The 18,616-nt window shown below is 43.4% G+C and overlaps 1 protein-coding gene across 1 annotated transcript; it reads right to left on the bottom strand.

The window, feature by feature from the left end:
• Positions 1–2,191: 2,191 nt before the first annotated feature.
• On the bottom strand, positions 2,192–18,400 carry DUSP29 (dual specificity phosphatase 29). Its single transcript, XM_056353055.1, has 3 exons — positions 18,190–18,400; positions 8,415–8,635; positions 2,192–3,302 (listed from the first exon to the last, which is right to left on the bottom strand). The coding sequence occupies exons 1-3, from the start codon at positions 18,372–18,374 to the stop codon at positions 3,055–3,057; spliced, it is 654 nt and encodes a 217-aa protein (XP_056209030.1). The 5' UTR covers positions 18,375–18,400; the 3' UTR covers positions 2,192–3,054.
• Positions 18,401–18,616: the final 216 nt, after the last annotated feature.

The raw sequence follows: 18,616 nt of genomic DNA, 5'->3' as shown, positions 1-18,616 counted from the left end.
CAGTTTTGGCTTTATCGTAACTTTAGTTGAGAATTTAAATTCTTGGTAGTTTATTTTCCCAGCTACTAAATAAGTATAAATAAGCTGAATTAAGGCATGTTTAAGACCTTCAAGCATGTAGGAACACTGGAATACAGGGTTCTGTTGGTTTGATTCTCGAGAAATCAGTGTTGTGCTATTTACCCAAGAACAGCAGCTTCTAGTTTGAGCAGCCTGGAATCCTGTCCTTTGGAAACGGTTGATGTATTCTTCTGCCGCTATGTCAGTGTTGCCATGTGCCGGTTTCCTAATCTCCGATGCAGGACAAAATGAGTGGAAACTACTTAAGGTTTCTAGTACTTTGCTTTCTATCAGTAGCTGGGAGGCAGCTGTTTGAAAGCTCTGTCAGTCTCCACCAACAGCAGCTGGGCCTCAGGAAATGAAAATTTTTCCTGTGTATTTGCACGTCTCAGACTGCAAAAGAAATACCCATCTCCAGGCCCCAGAAGACCTTGTTTGAATACAATTCTGCATGTAAATCAGCTACAAATCCTCCTCCAGTTACAGCAGTTATCAAACCATCATACAAGATACAAGACAGAAAATAACCTGTAACTTGACTGAGGGAAATCCTGGTAGGTATTCGCTGTATTTCAGCGTATCATTGGGTACAGAATGCCTGTCTGTAAGGCTAATGCTAAGGAACCCTGCTGCCATAGAAGTGACAAAGTTCAGCTTTCTCCATCGGAGTAAATGAAGGAGCAGGGGCTGTGTGTCTGAAGGGCAGCTTGGTCAGGCACAAGGCCAGGAGAGCTGTACCCTCTCTGGGTTGTGAATTAAATAGCAGCAGGCAGCAAGGTGCTCTAAAAGCTGCGTTTGGAGGTCTGTGGGAGTAGGTGGAAAGAATTGAGGGACCCCATCCAAATTTATTTATTTTTTTACTTTTTAAACCCAAATTGTGACTGCTAATTTGTGAAATCTCAAATGACTTTCTTTGAGTTTCCCTTTCATTTCTGGGGGGGTGTGTGTGGGCTGGGGGTGGCTTTTTTTCGAATCCAGGTGTAGGAATGTTTAATTTGCTCGAAGTCTTGGAGTTTGTGTATCTGTCATGAATAATGTTCACATTGTGATGTCTGATTTGTCTTACAACAGTAGTCTCGTTGTGTTTGTTATGTTCTGCTGTGTCTGAGAATTTGAAGATAAGGTATTTATTATACAGATAAATACAAATAAGTCAAAAGCGTTGCCTTAACGGTGCCAGCAGCCTTGGCTAGGGTTACTGTTTGGAGAGGAATGATTTACTGGGTTTTGGGGCCCAAAAGAAAGTGAAGGGAGTAGGAAAACCTTCACACTAGAGATGCTAAGTCTGTAAAGAGCTGTTAACATTACAAAATATGGTTTCAAGTTGTGCTCAAATCTGATTTGTAGTGTATACTCGCAGTTCTCAGTGGCACATTTCTGCCCTGTGTTTGTTTGTTCTTTTTTGCTGTTTTTTAAGTATCCGAGCCTTGTGCAGTCCACTGCACCAGAGTTACAAAGTCTTTGTCAGCTGGTAAAGACTAAGAGAACTCTTCCCTGCTCTTAGTGGCTAGGTTGTCCCTCTCAGCCACTGAGGCAGTATATAGCTTTACCTGATACATTGAATGAGGCAAAATTCCAGTGTGGAGGGTGTTGACTTGACCTTTTCATAGATGCAGAAAAGGTAAACAAGGCTTAATTGTGATCCTCCTCCACGATATATTTTAAGAATGTCAAATACTGCTGAGGTGGCAAAACTCTCATTGTGTCAAAACACAGTAACTGATAATTTGTATCAAATAAAGTAAATTCCGTACGTTTAGGCAGAACAGTAGATGGAGTGTCCCCACTTGTGTATTTGGACTACTTCTGTCAACAAATGCAATTATTGGCAACTGTACTGGAACACAGTAATGTATTAAGGTGACTAAAGCTGCAAAAGGAAGAATCATTCGGTACTGGTAAATATAAACGGTGGATTCTGGAAGCACACCAGCAGCTTTCTCCTAGTTAGGCAGCTCACAGTGAGGTTATTACTTTCTTAAAGGCTTCACCTGTGTCTCTTGCTTTTTTAATCAAAACTAAAATCTCATTGGAACTGGTTCTAATCTGTGATGAGTTAACAGGCTATCAGGGCTGCACAAGTTCAGTGTTGAACTCCCTCTTGGCAATGTAAAGGACATCCTTTTTTTTTTCTTGTTTATTGTTCTGTTAGTTTTTCCAAGTGCAGGAAAACAGTCACAATAAATTATTTTCTCAGTCCTTTTTTATTTTTTGTGTGGACTAGTAAATTGACTTGGATACTGTATGTCTAGGACCTTTTTAAAATTCAGGCAGTTGAAGCATTTAGGAAAAACAAGTTAAAACTGAAACTGTTAAAATGTCATGTGTATGTATCTCCTTGAATTGTTGTGCATTATAGCTGCTTAGGCATCTGACCTTCTCCAAGGGTCTTGCTTTGTGTCTGGTTTGCATGGTCTGCTGCAAAGTTCATGGTGATGGCTGGGTAGTTGATCCTCCTCTGAAGGATCTCTGAACGCTGTGCTGCTCTGGGTCATTATTGTGAAAGAAGAAATGGAGATACCAGGAAACAACACAAAAAGGCAAACTCCTGCAAAATCCTTCAGGACTCTGGGACTAAACGTGATTAATTTGTGCTGCCACCATCTTGGTGTTTTTCCTGCAAAATTTCTTCAGGAATGCCTAGCTCTGCTCTTTTAAAAGTCATGTGCTTGTATTAGGATCAGGATTTTGTGGGTACTCAGCTAGAAGAGGGTTTCTTTAAGTTGTGTTTGCTTTCGTGCTGAAAAAAATTTTGTAGAGGGTAACATTTATTTGTTGATGTGTAACAAAGAATTCTGCTAAGGCTGGAACATTATAAGGAGATGGGTTTTAAATTTTGTTTCCCTTCTTTCTCATCTTGACAGCATTTGAAATTACTTTGTTTTTTCTTCCAAATAAGAAATGATCTTTGTGACTGTAATTAACTACACTTTTCCCCTCCACTCCTGTTTTGGGGGTTTCTTTTCCAGTAGCGCAACCCTGCCAGGAACAACACTAGATCGTGGTGCTGTTCTCCTCGTCATGAGATGGTAGGCTGTTTTTGGTGTTCCTCCTCTGCAGTGCCAACGCTTTGTCCAGTTCTCTGAGCTGCTTCAAGAAGCCCCGGTTTGGCAAGATGCATCGATGTCTTGATACTTGCTCAATGGCATCCACTACTGTCATGTTCTTGTAAATCATCAGGTAAGCCAAGACCAATGTGGCTGAGCGGCTGCGGCCCATAGCACAGTGAACCAGAACCTTGTCTGTGGAAACAAAGAGAAATGATGCAGAGATGATGCTGGGGAGTTTCTTTTTTTGACAGTGAGGGTTTCTGCAGTGCCCCAGCTCTGTTTGGCAGTCTGACTACCCATACCAGCATTTTTGTAACGCCCATCTTTTTACAGGTGTAAATCTTGTTGTAGTGGCTGAACGCTATCGACACTGGACATTACCCATTTAATCCTAAACCAGGTATCTTTGTACTGTTTGTGTACAAAGGTTGCAGAGAAGGCCTGGGGGCTGTAGCCTTGCATGAGGTAGTGTAGCAAGTTCCGCTGCAGCCTGATTGTATGTGCCTCACCAGCAGCACGTATGTAATTCTGTGTTTGGGCATAGCAATCAGAGCACAAGGGTGTGGGAGGTTGGGTCTGCTGTCGGACTGCCTTTCCGTGGGGAGAAATGGGATGCACAGAGGTGCCTTTCTCGGGTCTACTAGCCAGACAGAAAAACTAACAGAATGTGATTATTTTTTGTTCTGACAATAATGTCCTTCAAGATCTAGATTGCATCACTTGATGCCCAAATACTTGATTTGTAAATTAGAGCTAACAAGGGTTTTTAAGGCTCGGTGATATTTTTGAGGACAGAGGATAAGAAAGGCCACAGAAGTTAACAGGCATATAACAGGAAGGATAGAAAGAAACCAACTATTAAACTGTAGAAAAGCTTCTACAGAAAACTGGCTTGTCACCCTTACCCTGTTGTGTTGAATGAAAGTAACATTTCAGCACCGCCTCCCTGCGTGTTTTATATGATCATCTCCTCGCAGTAGTGGCCTGCCTCGTATGCTGTGAACGCAGAGTCTTTGCTAATAGTTTTCATCTGTGAACAAATGTGCCTCAAGATTTAGCTTTGTGACATCGCTTGGTTTAACTTTGGACTTTCATAGGCAGAAAGTCCTTGGCTTCAGGTACTAGCAAGGACGTAAGCCAAAGTGGAACCTTCCCCATTTGCTGTGTCGGGGGGAGGTGGAGGAAGAGAACAGTAAGTGGGTTCAGGTCTGATTGACAGGTTTTGAAACACTTCAGAAGATTTCCAAAAATGATTCGGAGCCCTTGAGGGGGTCTCACAAAGGGTTGAACTGCTGAAGGAAGTAGATTTGGAGCACTCTCTCTAACACCCTGCTAAGCTGAATTGCCACAGGAAAAAAAAAAATCCTATCAGGGCCAATAATAGTTTATCTCTGTCAGCTATGCCTAGTGAGAAGTGTTGGGTGCAAAGCTATGGCTCCTGCCGATTAACTCCTTTGCTTCCAGGCACAAGAGGATGTCTTGGCACAAGCAGCATTGCTGTGTAATGGATGCATCAAGAATTGCCAACAGTAGAGGATTAATGGCTACAGTCTGCATCCTAATCCCAGCAGATAGTCTTAGAGGCATCTTGGCAAAATTCCAGTCTCTCTGATAACTAAAAGTGCTTCTTCCTCTCCTGGAAAATGATAATCCCTTCTATTATTACTGCAAATATTTGAAACGGATGGAAACTCTCATTTGTTCAGCCCTTCATGCTTCTCTTTAGAGCTTCCCACCTTGTAAATGGGTTGCTGTTGAGGTGATAAAATACATGATAGGACAAGGAAGGCTTTGCTTTGTGTGGGTGGCAAATGCAGGGGATCTAGGAGAAAATGTACACTTTCATTTTGTGTTAACAAAGGCGAGAAATGGCCATACAATTTGCTGAAATGCCCCCTGGTTGTAGTAAAACGACGTCTGTCCTTTCCTGGGTGTGAATAGTCAAGATGTGAGTGACTGTTAGAGCAAAACACGGGTACTATTCTGCAGAGCCACGTCCCCTCTGTACTATTTTGTAGTCTCTTCAGTTCTGACCTGAGGACCAGTCTGAACCTTTCCCCAAGAGGGAGTCTGCTCTTTGATCCTGACTGCTTACATCCTTCAAGCTGTGGCTGAATAAAAAATACCGGTGCACAGAGCCAGAGGTCTGCTCAGTGGTGACAGGTCCCTAAACTGTTCTGGTCATTCAGCTTGGGTTTGTGTTTCTTGCAAATCTGTCTAGATTCAGCAGTCCCCTTTCCAGAGTCACACGGAGTGATGAATGTGTCTTTGGTCAAATGCCTAGAGTCTTTGCCCCACGTGTTTCTTCCCACATTGCCTTTTTTATCTCCATCTTCAGTGTATTTTTTCCCGTTACATGTTCACAGGAAAGCAAAATGCTATTCCCCTCTATTTTACGTTCCGAGGAACTAAGACACCAAGGGAATGATTACTAAAGCCACAGCATAATAGGGAGCTTAAAAACCTCTTAAAATACTGTCTTCCTTCAGGTGAATCAAGCCTCACTGACTTAAAATTTAAGCTGTCCTGTGGTCTGAATTGCATGTTTTGGGTGATAGCATGCATAATTGTGAACAGTTTGAGTTTGCCTCTAAAACTTATAACTGAGCTGCTTTCACTGTTCTGAAGTCCATCTGCCCATGCTTAAACTCTGCAAATCCTGCTCTGATCAGGGAGTTTCTTGGCTATCACAAAGGTGGTTTCAGTGGTTGTCAGAATTACCCTGTTAGGACTTACTTTGACAGCATCCAAATTGCCAAGCTTTCTGGCCTGTAGCAGAAAGAGGCTTCTTCATGGGCATGACAACTTGTTTCCATAACATTGACTGCCGAGCATCTTCCCAGCAGAGAGCTTTGGGTGAAGACATCAATCTATTCAGTGATCTGATCACTTGGGTGGCTGAAGGTCACACCCCAGGCGGTGTCATACAGCCCAATTAAATTCAATAATACATACGTTCTGTTTACAAAAGTAGAAAGTTTTTTTTTCTTTTTCCCCTTTTCCCTCACTTTGCATTGGCTGGGTTCTAATGCAAAGTAGCAAATGACTGTGATTGTGTTACTCATCCGAAGCATTTAGCATCCTATACCGAAGTGCCCTGTTATTACCACTGGAGGTAACTACTCTGTCACTCGCTATCAAATGCTGTGCGGGAATCTGGATGCTCTTTGTCAGGAAAATGCCAGAACAGGCCTTCCATTAGGCACTTGAAACACAGAGCACCTTTCTACACTAGCTGTGTATTCATAAATACTGCATTTATATCTTTGGAGGAAAGCACTAGTTACTTGTTCCTAGTCTTCTGTGAGTGTAAGAGACTTCAGTCTGCTCTTCAGCTTCTGGAGTCATCCTGTGGTTCTACAAATGCATAGTGGAAAGCCGTTGTCATGCATTCAGCCTCCATCTTTTCAGGGGCCATTCAGCTGTGCCTTTATGCATATCTTTGGCTGGGATCGGAGATGTACATTTAGTGTTATTTTGCTCCATGAGAAAGTTAAGAGCTTGCTCTTTTTCTTCATGGGCATTATAGAACATTCTTTTGTTTTATTGATCTCCACCAGAAAAGATCCTATCTATTTTGTGTAGAAACTGTGTGAACGTGGCAGGCAGCACGCAGCTACTGAAATGATTGCAGTTGGTAGTATCTACATAAATGCAGATTTTTTTTGTTTTGTAGAAGTTCATCCAGTGGCTCTTTGTGCTCTTGTGTTTGAGTGCTGGACTGGTGCTTGATACAGTCTCAGAACTTCCTGGACTTTGATGTGATTTTGGAATGAAAAGGTGAATACCCCCACCCCTGTCTCCTCTTTCCCTGCCCCAGTATTTATTGGGATGCAAGGTGTTTTCCTTGCCTGTGCTGCTTCCCTTGTGCTTGGTTCTTTACCTCCGTACAGCAAAGGTCTTGCAGGAACGGGCGGGTGGTAGGAGTGAGGAAGTCTGCATTTCTTACTTCAGCTCCTGCAGTCTGGCTGTGGCCCCTGGCCCCCAGCCGTGGCTAGACAGGGTGCGTGTTAGCTATCCGCTCCTGCCCAAAGGCAGTGCTTCAGACAGACTTTTTTGAAATGCCACGTTCCTTTCTTCCAAGCACGTGAGCTCCTCAAGCAGTTTCGCCTGCTATTAGGACTTTGATTTTTAAAACCAAACTGCTTTCAAGACTTTTTCCTGAACGAGGGAAGGGACTGTCGCTGTAGACTGTTCTTGCTGAAAGGATAAAGTTATAAAGATCTGGCTGGCTACTGGGGGCAAGCCAGGGAGTAGCTGGCTACAGCTGAGCTAAACAGCCAGGAACAGAAGCTGACATGAGGCTGGAAACTCTATATGTGACCCTCTGATATTAAGGTCTTTATAGGTCAGCAGGAAAGTTAAGTTTCTCTGCTGGTTTCCAGTAAAAGTTTCTCTGCTGGTTTCCAGTAAAATACCCTGTAGAGATTTCTTTTGTTGTTGTTAAAAAAAAAAACAAAAAACCCAAAAACAACAAAAAAACAACATCAACAAAAAACAAAACGACAAAAACAGAAAACAAAACGATAAAAAAACAGTTGTGTGGGGATGGAGTAGGAGTAGTACTGAAAGCCTGTGTGAGGCTTAGGCTTGTAGCACTTCACATCAGTGTAAAGCTTTCTGATGGAACGCTGCTGGAGGTCAGCAAATAATGAATTGTAGTAATCAAGCTGAGAAATTACAAAGGCTTTAATGAAATGTTTCTAGACCTCAGCTCTAAGTTGTGTGGGTCCGCTGCTGCTTGGAAGATGGCACAGAGAGAAATTTTACAGCTTGGGGTAGATCTGATGGCCAGGTGGGAAGGTGGATTTTGTTCGTAGAGTGGATTGAGTGCTGCAGAGCACGAAGCTGTGGAGTTACAGGCTGGAATCTCTGCAGAGCACTCGGGTTCCACTCCCACCACTATGCAACCAATATTCATTAAACCTTTCTTAATGGGGACTAATTTGAGGAAAAGACAGCTAATTCGTGGAACTTCTGCAGTGTCCAGTTGTCTCTGATGTGTTTACAAAGGAGTCAAAACAACAAAAAAATCTCTATCTGATGAGAGACCTTAATGCAAGCTGCAATGTGGACTTCTGTCAGCGCTGGGTAAGGGGCTCTCGGACTGGTACTAGCTCTGCAGCGAGAATGGTCCTAGTTACATGACTACCTTCTCTTAAACTAGTTCCCTGTTACTAGTTTCATATTCTTTGTTAAATGGTATTGGACTTCTTTCATTCCCACCAGGCTGAATGCCATGGAACTAGCTTATAGTCAGGTAAATACTGTACTGTTTTTACCCATTTTCAGCACCCTCCTTACTTCTTTCATCCTGAAGTGCATTATCAATGAATTTAGAAGCTGAGTAAAAGAACTGGCTGAGCTTGAAAGTGGGGAGATCGTCCGCTTCCACTCCATAGTACTCCACAGTCATGTCGTGATAGTATTCTGGTCCTGTGTCCACGTTCCGCTGACCATGGGCTGCGTTGAGGATGTGGGTGAAGCCCGCCTTCTCAAGGCTGTAGCGATCTAATGCAGTTTTCCTGTTAAAACAAGAGCTGTCATGTAAGTGAAGAAGCTTCTCACTCAGCAAGCCAGGAAAAAAAATATCTCTGATTTGGTGTGTTCTAAATGTTAATGAAACTGATAATGCTTCAAAAATGCATCATTTACCATTGTGAAGATCTTAAGATACTGTCATTCAGAGTGAATGATCCTTCTGGAGTTCGTAACTATCTCTCCCAGGTCCTTAGAGCACCTTAAAAATTAATTTATTTTCCTGGTGCCTTTGTAAAGTAGGCATACTGGCTTCTATCCATCTTGTACAAGAAGAAACTTGAGATACAGAAAGAAATAGAATGAATTATTTAAAGTCATAAAAGCAAATAAGTGGCAGAACTTGAAATAGGACCCGTGAATGCTGCTTTCCCCTTCTGTCCCATCAATTGATATTGCAGAAGTAATAAAAGAGTCAGTGATATGTGAGTGCTAAGTTCATCTGGGATTCAAAAAGAAGCTTTTCATCCCTAAAAGAAGTTACTGAGGTTTTTTTCTCTATTTTTATTTTTAAAAATAAAAAAATATTAAAAAAAAAAATCGCCCTTCTGTGATCACAACTCCCTATCAGGTTTCCTTTTGCTGTCATGTTTGGTTAAAACAGAGATCTAAAGCAAAAAGAACTAGATATGGAAATAGGATATTAGCCTTCAGTGAAAGCTGAAAGTCATATATTTAGACAAATACTCTTAATTTATTCTTGTCCTCTGTTCCCTTGGACAAGAGAAGTCAGATAGGAGAGAAAAATCCTAGTTTTTTGTGTGCCCAATACACACTTAGCACTTGCTGATGGCTTGAAATGCCTCAAAAGCGCAGAGTTTGTGGACAGGCATGTAGAAACTTTTTGTTGTTCCATTACAGAAGGCTTTTAGTTTTGAGAAGTTTTGTTCTGGAAAAGCTGTCGGGTTTCATTAGTGCCTAGCTGGTACCGAGCTTTTTGCAAAAAACTGTGCAGGCTTTATTCTGTTAATGTATTTGCACATAACTACTGCTTCCATAATTAGTGCATGATGTGCAACAGCTTTTTCCAGCCAAAAATACCTCTCTCCATGAATGTTTCCTGAACATTTCAATGTGTAAATGCAGCTGCTGTCACACAGGACAGCGTGGGCTACCTGTTGTGTTTCATAAATTCTAGTGGTTGACAGCTCAGAATAGCTTGAGGTTGGCTCCACCTTCCCAGCTGCTGCCGAAGTCAGAATCCCCCTTTGAGCGGTCAAGAACATAGTGATGCGAGAGTTTAGCTGGGTATGGGTGCCGAAGGTCCTGCTTATGCTCACTCATTTTTAAATTAAGCTCATGACAATTAGCTGTTCTGAGTAGGTATTCCTCCCTGCAGAAAATTCCTTCCTGAACAGGCATGATGTCTTGACCCTACTGGCATTTTTGCCATGAAATGATGTCCCAAGTCTCCTATGTGGTGATTTGAAAAGTAAATAAAAACTCCCAGTTAGTGTGGTGATGTGTGCTGAAGGACAGAGAAGCGGCAGCATCTTGCTGGTGGTGCTGTGACTCGCCACCTTCACCGCGTGTTAAATAATGCTCGCTTCTTCCCGTTGTATTCCTGTGGCAGTGATTCACCTAGAAAAGCTTGGGTTCTTCTCCCTCCTTTTAGGAGATGTGTGCCTTAGGATTCTTTTCAGGTGCATAAACTCCACACACTTCACCAGCTCAGGCACTTCAGTTCTGGATTGTAAGGATGGCCAGTACTTAAAAGTACCTCAAAAGTACTTAAAAAATAAGTAATTAAAAGTACTTAGGAAAACCAGATTAAATGTCCTGGCCAAAGAGTAAAGGTGCAGTGAGTAATTACTTACTTTTGGTTTTGATGTGCTTAAGGTGAACTACAGATTCTGCTTTCAAATAGTCGTTATTTTCTTCTGCCTCCCGGATGCTGGGACAGAGGAAAGCATTTTCCATTTAACAGACTTGGCCCAAAGCACGTATCCAACAACCATGGAAGACTGACGGTTTCAGGTCAGAGATCTTGGGCTCAACTGGAACCCCTGTATGCTGAATAGCGAGTAGGACAGCAGTGTAGTTGGGGCTGGAGGAAAAATAAGGCTTTTGACAGGCTGTGGATACTACTAGTTGTCAGCTGTTGCAAGCACTGCTCAGGCTAATAAATAGCATTTGAATTAAATGATGAAGTTGTTCCAAGCAAGGGCCATGTCAAACAATAGGTCGCATGACAATCATTAACATCTGACACACATTCATCTGAAATCCAGGTTTCCTGTCGCCTTGATTAGGTTCTCAGGAGATTGCCTTTTGACACAGTGGGTGCAACTAATGCGTTTGTTTCTGATGGTCACGCTTACAGTCTTGTTCTATGTCTTTTGATCTTCTTTTATTTATTTTTTTTAAATATTCGGTGGCCCAAGCATTTTGATAGGTATTCCGAAAGAAGGGATAACTTCCACTAAGTTACTGCATAAGCAATCAGCTCAGTCTGGCCAAGCTCCTGGGACCTTCCCCCTTTACCTCCCAGTCTCGCCTGTAGCTTCGTGCTGTGAATTTCAGGCCCAGAATGGAATTAATAGTTCTCATTTTTATTTAATCAATTCAAGCCAAGACAGTTAGGTGTTCATTTTGCCTCACAGTTGGCATTAGCCATGTTTTTGCCCTTGGCCTGTTAGAGTGTAACTTTGCCCAGTGTAATGTTTTTCTTTATAATATGGTTGCACATTTTCTACTGACATTGCTAATCTGGAAAACTTACAGAAATGAATGCTCAGCGTTAAACACTCAAATCTGTTAAGATCGTGACATTTTCACTGGAATAGATACTCAGACTGTGCTGTGCGTAGGTGTTGTAGAAGCTGCTAGCTGAACCAAGACCTAAAACGTTTGCCCTGGCTAAGTGGAGCAGGGTCAGTGGAGGTCCTGTGGGTGTGTGGCTTGTGCATCTGCAGGCTGAGCTATTGCACGTCATCTGTAACGAGGATGTCAAGTACCTTCCTTCCAGCAGGTACCTGGACAGTATTATTTATGGAAGGTTTTTCCCAGGGTTTCTAGTACATAATGTTGTGCAGACATCGGAGGAAGCAGTTACTGTGCAATACAAAATGGATTCACTGGATTGCAAGAGGTGCCTGCCTTTAGCATCTGCATCTTCTGAATAAAACTGAAATGACACTCGAGCAAAAGTGCTTGGTTTCAGACTTGGTATGGAGGTTAGAAAGCAGGCATGCTCTTTCTCCGTTCTCTCCATTCCCCCTAGTCTTGCACTTGCTAACTGTGTTTTCACAAAAAATCTCTACTGTTCTTTCAAAAATTGCCCTTCCCCCGACCCCCACCCACACCTCCCTTATAAAATCTTTCCCCAAAAGCTAGGCAGACAGCCCAGCTGGACCAGTACTTGTCATACTTGGGCTTTTCTTTTCTTTTTCGCTCCCATCAGCCACCTTTTTACCTCGTACTTTGATCAAATACTGGTTGGCTTGGACTGGCTTTAGCCATCAGTGAACTCTGGCTTTGTGTGAAGGACTGCCTTGCTTTCTGACCTCAGTTGAATCGCTAGTGTAGATGCCATAGCAGAAGCATCCCTCATTATCTGTTTACTTTAATCAGAGTCTTAATTTTTGGGGGTTTCAGCATGCATGGATACTCCTGGTCATGTCCCAAGGCGAGGGGAATGCTTTTGGTCTTCCTTGCAGTTTTTACTGTGCCTGAGGTATCAGTATTTCAGATGAAAGGAAGGAATAAATCAAGCATAAATATCTCTAAACATCCAATTTGTTGAGGTGACTAATAGCATAGGATCATTCAGGGGTATATGAATCATCTACCTTACTGGAGGATTTATAACTCTTATTTCTAGTTCACTTTCAGCTAGAAATGGCACAGATTTTTTTTTCCCTTGCAATTGGCTCACTACAGAGTTTAATAGTCAAGCTCTAACAGTATTCCTCTCTTCCCTCTTTTTGGCTGCTGCTGTTTCCCAATACATTGCAATTAATATTTTCATTTTTGTGATTATGGTTGAATTTTAAGTAGCCATTGTGAAGAAGAGTTGGCTACAAATGCCAGTGTAGGTGAAGCCATAAACATTTGACGACTCACACAAAACAAAAACAATTGCAAATCTCCACCATCTGTGCTATTAGCATTTGATTTCCCTTTACACGGTGCAACTGTGGTCTCCAGTCTGTGCCTGGAATGTGTTCCTGTGCAGAGAAGGTGAAGTGTGGCACTGGGAGGTGGCAGTGAAAATTTCAGTGTAATTCAGTTTAGTAGGAGATGAACTGGGCAGATTGGTCCCGTGTAAAACTATCAGCTCTTCAGTTCGGAGCACATAAACATATGCTAAAAGTTAAGCATACCCAGAAGTCCTCCTCTCTACAGCAGAACATGTTAAGCAAAAGCTCGGTGCTTTGCTGAATCAGACCCTGCATTTACTGTAGGACAGATGGACTCATAAACATGTTTTTAAAGTTCTGAGGCAAGGGGGAGTACTTTGATATGGGAATGCCACCGAAATGGTGAAAATTGGAGATAAAAATCTCTTCACGCAGGGATATATCGATAATAACAGACTACCACCAAGAGGGAGAACGGACCCAAACAAAAATGTCATCTGTTTTCAGTCGGTTCCCAAAAGGCTATTTACATCTCGGGTTGTGCAAGGGCAAGTTAAGGGCTGGTCCAAGGCTTTAACTGTGCCTGTCAGTTTTAAAGCTAAGATTCATAGGATTAAAAGCAGGTGCTGCAGCAAACTCTGCCTTCTTCTGGAAGCAACAATGTAAGTAGCTGTAACACGAAAGAAAATCCTTCCTTTCAAGTTGCTGTCTGTGGCGTACCAAATCCCTTCTCTCTCATTTCAAATATACTGTTGTAGCAAGCATTAGTCCCAGCTGCTTTCATCGGGAAGTTGCCCAAACCGATGGAGCTGAAGCGCAGGAAAAGCAGCTTGTAGGCACTGCAGCCTGCGCCTCCACGTCAGGCATTAAGTGTACTAAGAACAGCTAACAAAGGGAAGAGAAGGTGGCTCACAATGAAAAGCCAAGTGCATCTGAAGGAAGGGAAGTAATCCACCAAAATGCCTTGGGAGGCTGCGGGCAGAGCAGCTTCCTCCATGGGTAAGTCAGCGCCTTACAGCTGGTACCGGTTAACCAGACAACTGGTATGCTTGTAAACTCCCTGGCAGAGCCACGTCTCTGAAGCTTCATGCAAAGGTTGAGCGATGCAAACATGTTTCAGTATGGACTGTTAAAGCCACAGATTGACATGACCCACATAGACAAAACTCAGGGAAATCTGAGGCAACGTGTAACTAGAAGAATAGTCTCTCTCAAACTTTTCCATTTTCTTAAACGCTGAAGGAAGGATCGATGCAGGATGATAATTTACCAGATGGTCAGTGGCAGTAAGAAGCTTCCTTGAATATAGGCAATACTGACACTTTCTTAAGAAAATCTGGCAGTTCTCCCTTCTGAGGAGAGATGTTGCGAATTTCCAATAATACTGACCCAGTTTCCTTCAGCAACTCCAGCACTGAGGGAGTCTAGAGATAGTGTAGCATTGTATCCCCTTTTCCTTCTGAGGTGTTGCTCCATTTCTGTGGATGCCTCCTGTTCAGCATGAGTTACAAGAATTTTGAGGTACCATGGAAAAGACTGAATAGGATCTTGATCGTACACGGTAGAGAAAGATTTATGAGTCCATTTTCCTCTCACCCAGAACGGTGGATGTTGGTTTTGTAAGTGATACAACCTGGATGCAGGGAATGCCTCTCTGCTCTCTGTACGGTGAAGGCACCAAACGCCTGTGGTGTCATCGGTCAGTTCCTGCTCTTGGTTTTGGTCGCTCGCAGCGTTAGAAATCCTGTAGGCAGAGGTGGCATTGCGTGGGGAAGTGTTACTTGTCTTGGAAACCGTTGCTGCCATAAGAGGTTTATGGTCCGGTGTTACAGATCCGATTTTCTGGATTGTTAAAACTGTTGTTACAATTGGCAGGTTCTCATACTAACGGAGTTGAAACCTTGTCCTCAAGAGTATTGTTATAATCTGAATCCGCATACGCTCCTATTTCTGTATGAATAATACTGGTGTAGATCCTAGGAGTTCATAATACTAAAGAGTGGGAGGTAACTATTTTCTACCCTGAGTGAGTCCCATCTGTTTTCTTCTACATTAGTATAAATTGTCGTTCTACTTAGCTACCTGGAAAAAGCCATACCGTCTTGTTTCTTTCTGGAGCAAGGGAAAAGTAGAGAATGAGGTTTAGTTTGGCATGTATTTAAGGTTTAGTTACATATTTTAATTATCATACACTCCAGTGTGTAGGCTTGAGTTACTCTTGTGTCTTGTTGAACTTCACCTGTGCTAGTTCTCAAGACCGTAAGCCCTGGGGCTCAGCTGGGGCAAGCACAGACCTTGAAGTGCATGCTCAGTTCAGCTGCATATCCAGAAAATTACATTTTGTATTTAACCTGTAAGGTATTAAGCTCTAGAGGACTTGGTTTTCTCTGGGAGTAGTTTGAGAACACAGAAAGGTCTGAAGTTGTGACCAGGCCTTAAATCCTAATGACAGCTAGAGGACGGTTAAGAGGAAAGCAAAATCTTGGGAGGCCTTTGTCTTCAGCTGAAATATTCTTTGAAATTTAGAAATGTGGAACCGTGAGCGGCATCTCAGGTAATAAGGCGATCACTGAAGAGCTGCAAACTACAAGCTGTGCAACTGGCCGAGGTTTTCCCTGTGGCTGCAGTGAACCAGGCAGGCTTGGGATTAGGCAGCAAAACTGCCCGTGCAAGTAACCTGGTGACCAGAGAGAGAAGGGAGCAAGGCAAAGCCGCTTTCTACCCCTTTAGAAGACATCTAGATGTGAGGAGGATACACGCAAGCACTAATCCTGCTAGCAGATGAATCAAAATCTTGGCAAAGCATGTTTTATTCCTATCACTGGGCTGTCTCCTACGAGTTCCAGTGTCTGGTCTTTAAAAGTCCTTGGAACTTGCTGGAGGAAAATTTCAATTGGAGCTGAACACAGCATGTTATATTTTGAGGCTTTGATTATTCTGGGCCTGACAGGCTCATGGAGATTTCATTGCCTCTGGGCAACATCTGCAGCAAAGCCTTGTAACAAAAGGATTGAGTGGCCTCACAGGGCTCCTTGATAGCCTGTATTGCATTAGAAGGAAGATGTGGTTACGTAGTCAGGGTAATTAATTAGCATTTCCATAAGCAGTCACAAGTCCTGTTAACCTTGTAAATGCAGGAGGCAGGAATGAAGCACAGATGTAAAGGCTCTGAAGATAAACTCTGCATGTGTGTGTTCGCTGATTTTTGTTGATGAGCTCCACTAAATTCTTTCAAGATCAACCTTAATTTAGCATGGCTAAGGATGCAAATGCACCCAACATCTGTTCACGTCTCCATGGCAGCTCTTTGGCGACCAGTGCTACAGCAAGATCTTAAAATAAAACTACTAAAAAACCCTGCCACGCTGAAGGGGGAAGCTGCTGGTCAGAAGTAAGATGTGGAGCTGGCTGAGGGAGGATATAGAGGTCCCTGGACTTTGCCTGCCTCAAATCAGATTTCAGTTCTGGCGATGAAAGCTGCACCTTGCCTGTAGACCAGTTCTCATCTCAGATTTTCTGCTACTGGGTGTTGAGTTGGCCCTTACCCAGCTGACCATAGTTGTTCTCTTTCAGGGAGCCCCATTTTCTGGTGAAGTTTTACTTCTGTTCACCCGCCACCTGCTCCTTAACATCTTTTTGCTTCTTCATCGGCTTTCTTGTTCTCTTGTCCCAGTCATGTGGGGAACCCGTTTCCCTTGAAGCGCCATTGCTTTTCCCTCCTGATTTGCCGAGCAGTCCCCTGCAGAAACCCGCTGCCCAGCGTAAGTGGATGCAGCTGCAGGTACCTCTCCAGGAGCCTGCTTTTCTGTTCCTCCGGTTAGTTTGTGCTAGCGCGGGCATGTGTGTGCGTGCAGAGTTGCACCTCCGAGCACCGATTGCAGTTGCAAGGTGGAGCAAGCCACTGCTGCAGGGACCCATACAGGAGAGAGTTGGGGGCTGGTGGTCCTGGGCTTGGAGACTGGCTGCCTGAAGACCTGCTGTCTCCTCAGGTCCCTTTGCTTGAGGGCAGAGCTGCAACTTCATCACAGAGCTGCGAGGGAAATTCTCTCAAGGGCTTCATTCACATTAATTTTGCTGGTGATTCTGGACGGGGAAGGAGCAAATAAATGCCAGAAGAGGCTGTTCTTTACACAGAGTCTTGAGTTTGAAAATCTAACAAGAGGGGCAGGATAGGATGGGGAGAGGACAGCTCAACCCCCTTTTAATTTGTTCCTGAGTCATTTGGCCAGGCTTTTCCCATGGCTTAATATTACTTTTTTTTTTTTTTTTTTTTATTTCTGTCTCTTAAAGTAGGAGCCCCCGCTTGGTTAAAGCCCAGAAGTCTTATGTGTCTTTCTGTTGCCTCTGGCGCCACAGAAGTAATTGGTCGATGATATTAGGAGTCTTGTAACTTTCGAAGCTGTATATCTTTCCTTTTTTATAAGCTGGCAACAGATGAATTTTAGGACCTTTTAAAAAATTATGGAGAACTTTGGAGCCAGTGGGGCTCCTGCTTGTGCCTTACAGTGATGATGTAAAATAAATGTCATGTTAGCGCGGGGTGTAGAGGAAAATGGGAAGTGGACCAATAATGCCTAAGGGGTAAGAAAAGCTCTCTTGCTCTGCTCAGGGTTGGGGTTGGGGGATTTTCTGGTGGCCTGTCTCCCTGCTGCAGCACTCATCTCTGCTTGTCAGAATGGGCTGTGTCTAGTTCAGTCCTGTGCTCAGCGGTGCGAAGTCTGGTTTGTGGGTTTGGTTTGTTTCCAAATCACACTTGGTCTCATCAGCGAGACACGTCTGTGCTGCTTTGCCTTCCACAGGGTTCTGTTTGTTTTAATCTCTTGAGCGGTTTGGAGATGGGGAGTATTCCACGTACACAAGCAGAGGCTTGGGAATGCAGAAATACTGCTGCAGCTTGAGCTGTCCCTGCAGTCGCTTGATGAGAATTAAGTTTTAAGATTAAACAATCTAGGCTGCGGTCCGGCACGTCGAGGCCATGCCTTTCTGTCAGCGTAGCTGTGGAAGGACTTTCACTCCAAGATAAATGACAAGCTACTCCTTGAAATGAGCCATTTACAAATAGATCACGACTAGCTTCACCCTCTGCATCTTACTCTGGTGCCACAACTGCTCCTGTTACTCAGTCTGTAGCAGCAGACCCCGCTGCACTCAAGAGTATCTTTGTCACCAATATATCTTTATGTGTGTGCACCTCTATCTTTGCAGGCCACGCCAGGCTCTGATTGCTCTGTTGTACTCTGTCATCTGTCAGTAGCTCAACAAACCTCATCATCACTGCTAAATACTAACAAGTGGGTAGGAAGAAGAAAGAAACACCTTGCTGTGTTGGTGAGCTTACTTAGTACAGCTTAGTTATCTTCTGTGTAGAAAAGATACACTACGTACACTTACTCATCTGCTGTGTAGAGAGGTGCAATGTACACTTATCTGCTGTGTAGAGAGGTGCAATGTACACTTACTCATCTCCAATGTAGAGGTTGGGCCAGACTTCATTGACGTGAGTGTACTTTGGGCATCCTTTCCAGAAGAGTCGCTCCAATTCAAATGCACCTGGGGTACAGTAATCCTCCTCAGGATCTACTTTGATTGCTGTGTATGCATTTTTCTTCCCAGCGTTCAAATCTGCTGATGACATCTTGTCCATGGAGTAGTGCGCTCAGGATGTCCAAGGAACTGGAATGCAACCAAAAAAAGAATGTTAACCCGAGGAAACACAAAGCAAGCGACTTCTTCTCCAGTTGTGGGACATGGGGAGCAGCACTGGCCAGGTGTGATGGGGCTCGGGAATGAGATGAGGTGAATGTACCTGCTCGGTGGGAGCCACAGACTTGCACCTGGATTTCTGCCTCTCCTGAACTAGGCGAGGAATATTTTGTTGGATGAGCT

Source organism: Falco biarmicus, chromosome 9 (genome assembly GCF_023638135.1).
Source record: "Falco biarmicus isolate bFalBia1 chromosome 9, bFalBia1.pri, whole genome shotgun sequence".
NCBI lineage: Eukaryota > Metazoa > Chordata > Aves > Falconiformes > Falconidae > Falco > Falco biarmicus.
This window is presented reverse-complemented; position numbering and strand designations above follow the sequence as displayed.

Coding starts and splice junctions, on each gene's coding strand:
- DUSP29 (XM_056353055.1), bottom strand. CDS start 18,374: ATGGACAAGATGTCATCAGCAGATTTGAACGCTGGGAAGAAAAATGCA. Junction 8,636..18,189: donor AACCTCTACATTGGAGATGA/GTAAGTGTACAT, acceptor TTGTTTTAACAG/GAAAACTGCATTAGATCGCT. Junction 3,303..8,414: donor TGCACTTCAGGATGAAAGAA/GTAAGGAGGGTG, acceptor TTGTTTCCACAG/ACAAGGTTCTGGTTCACTGT.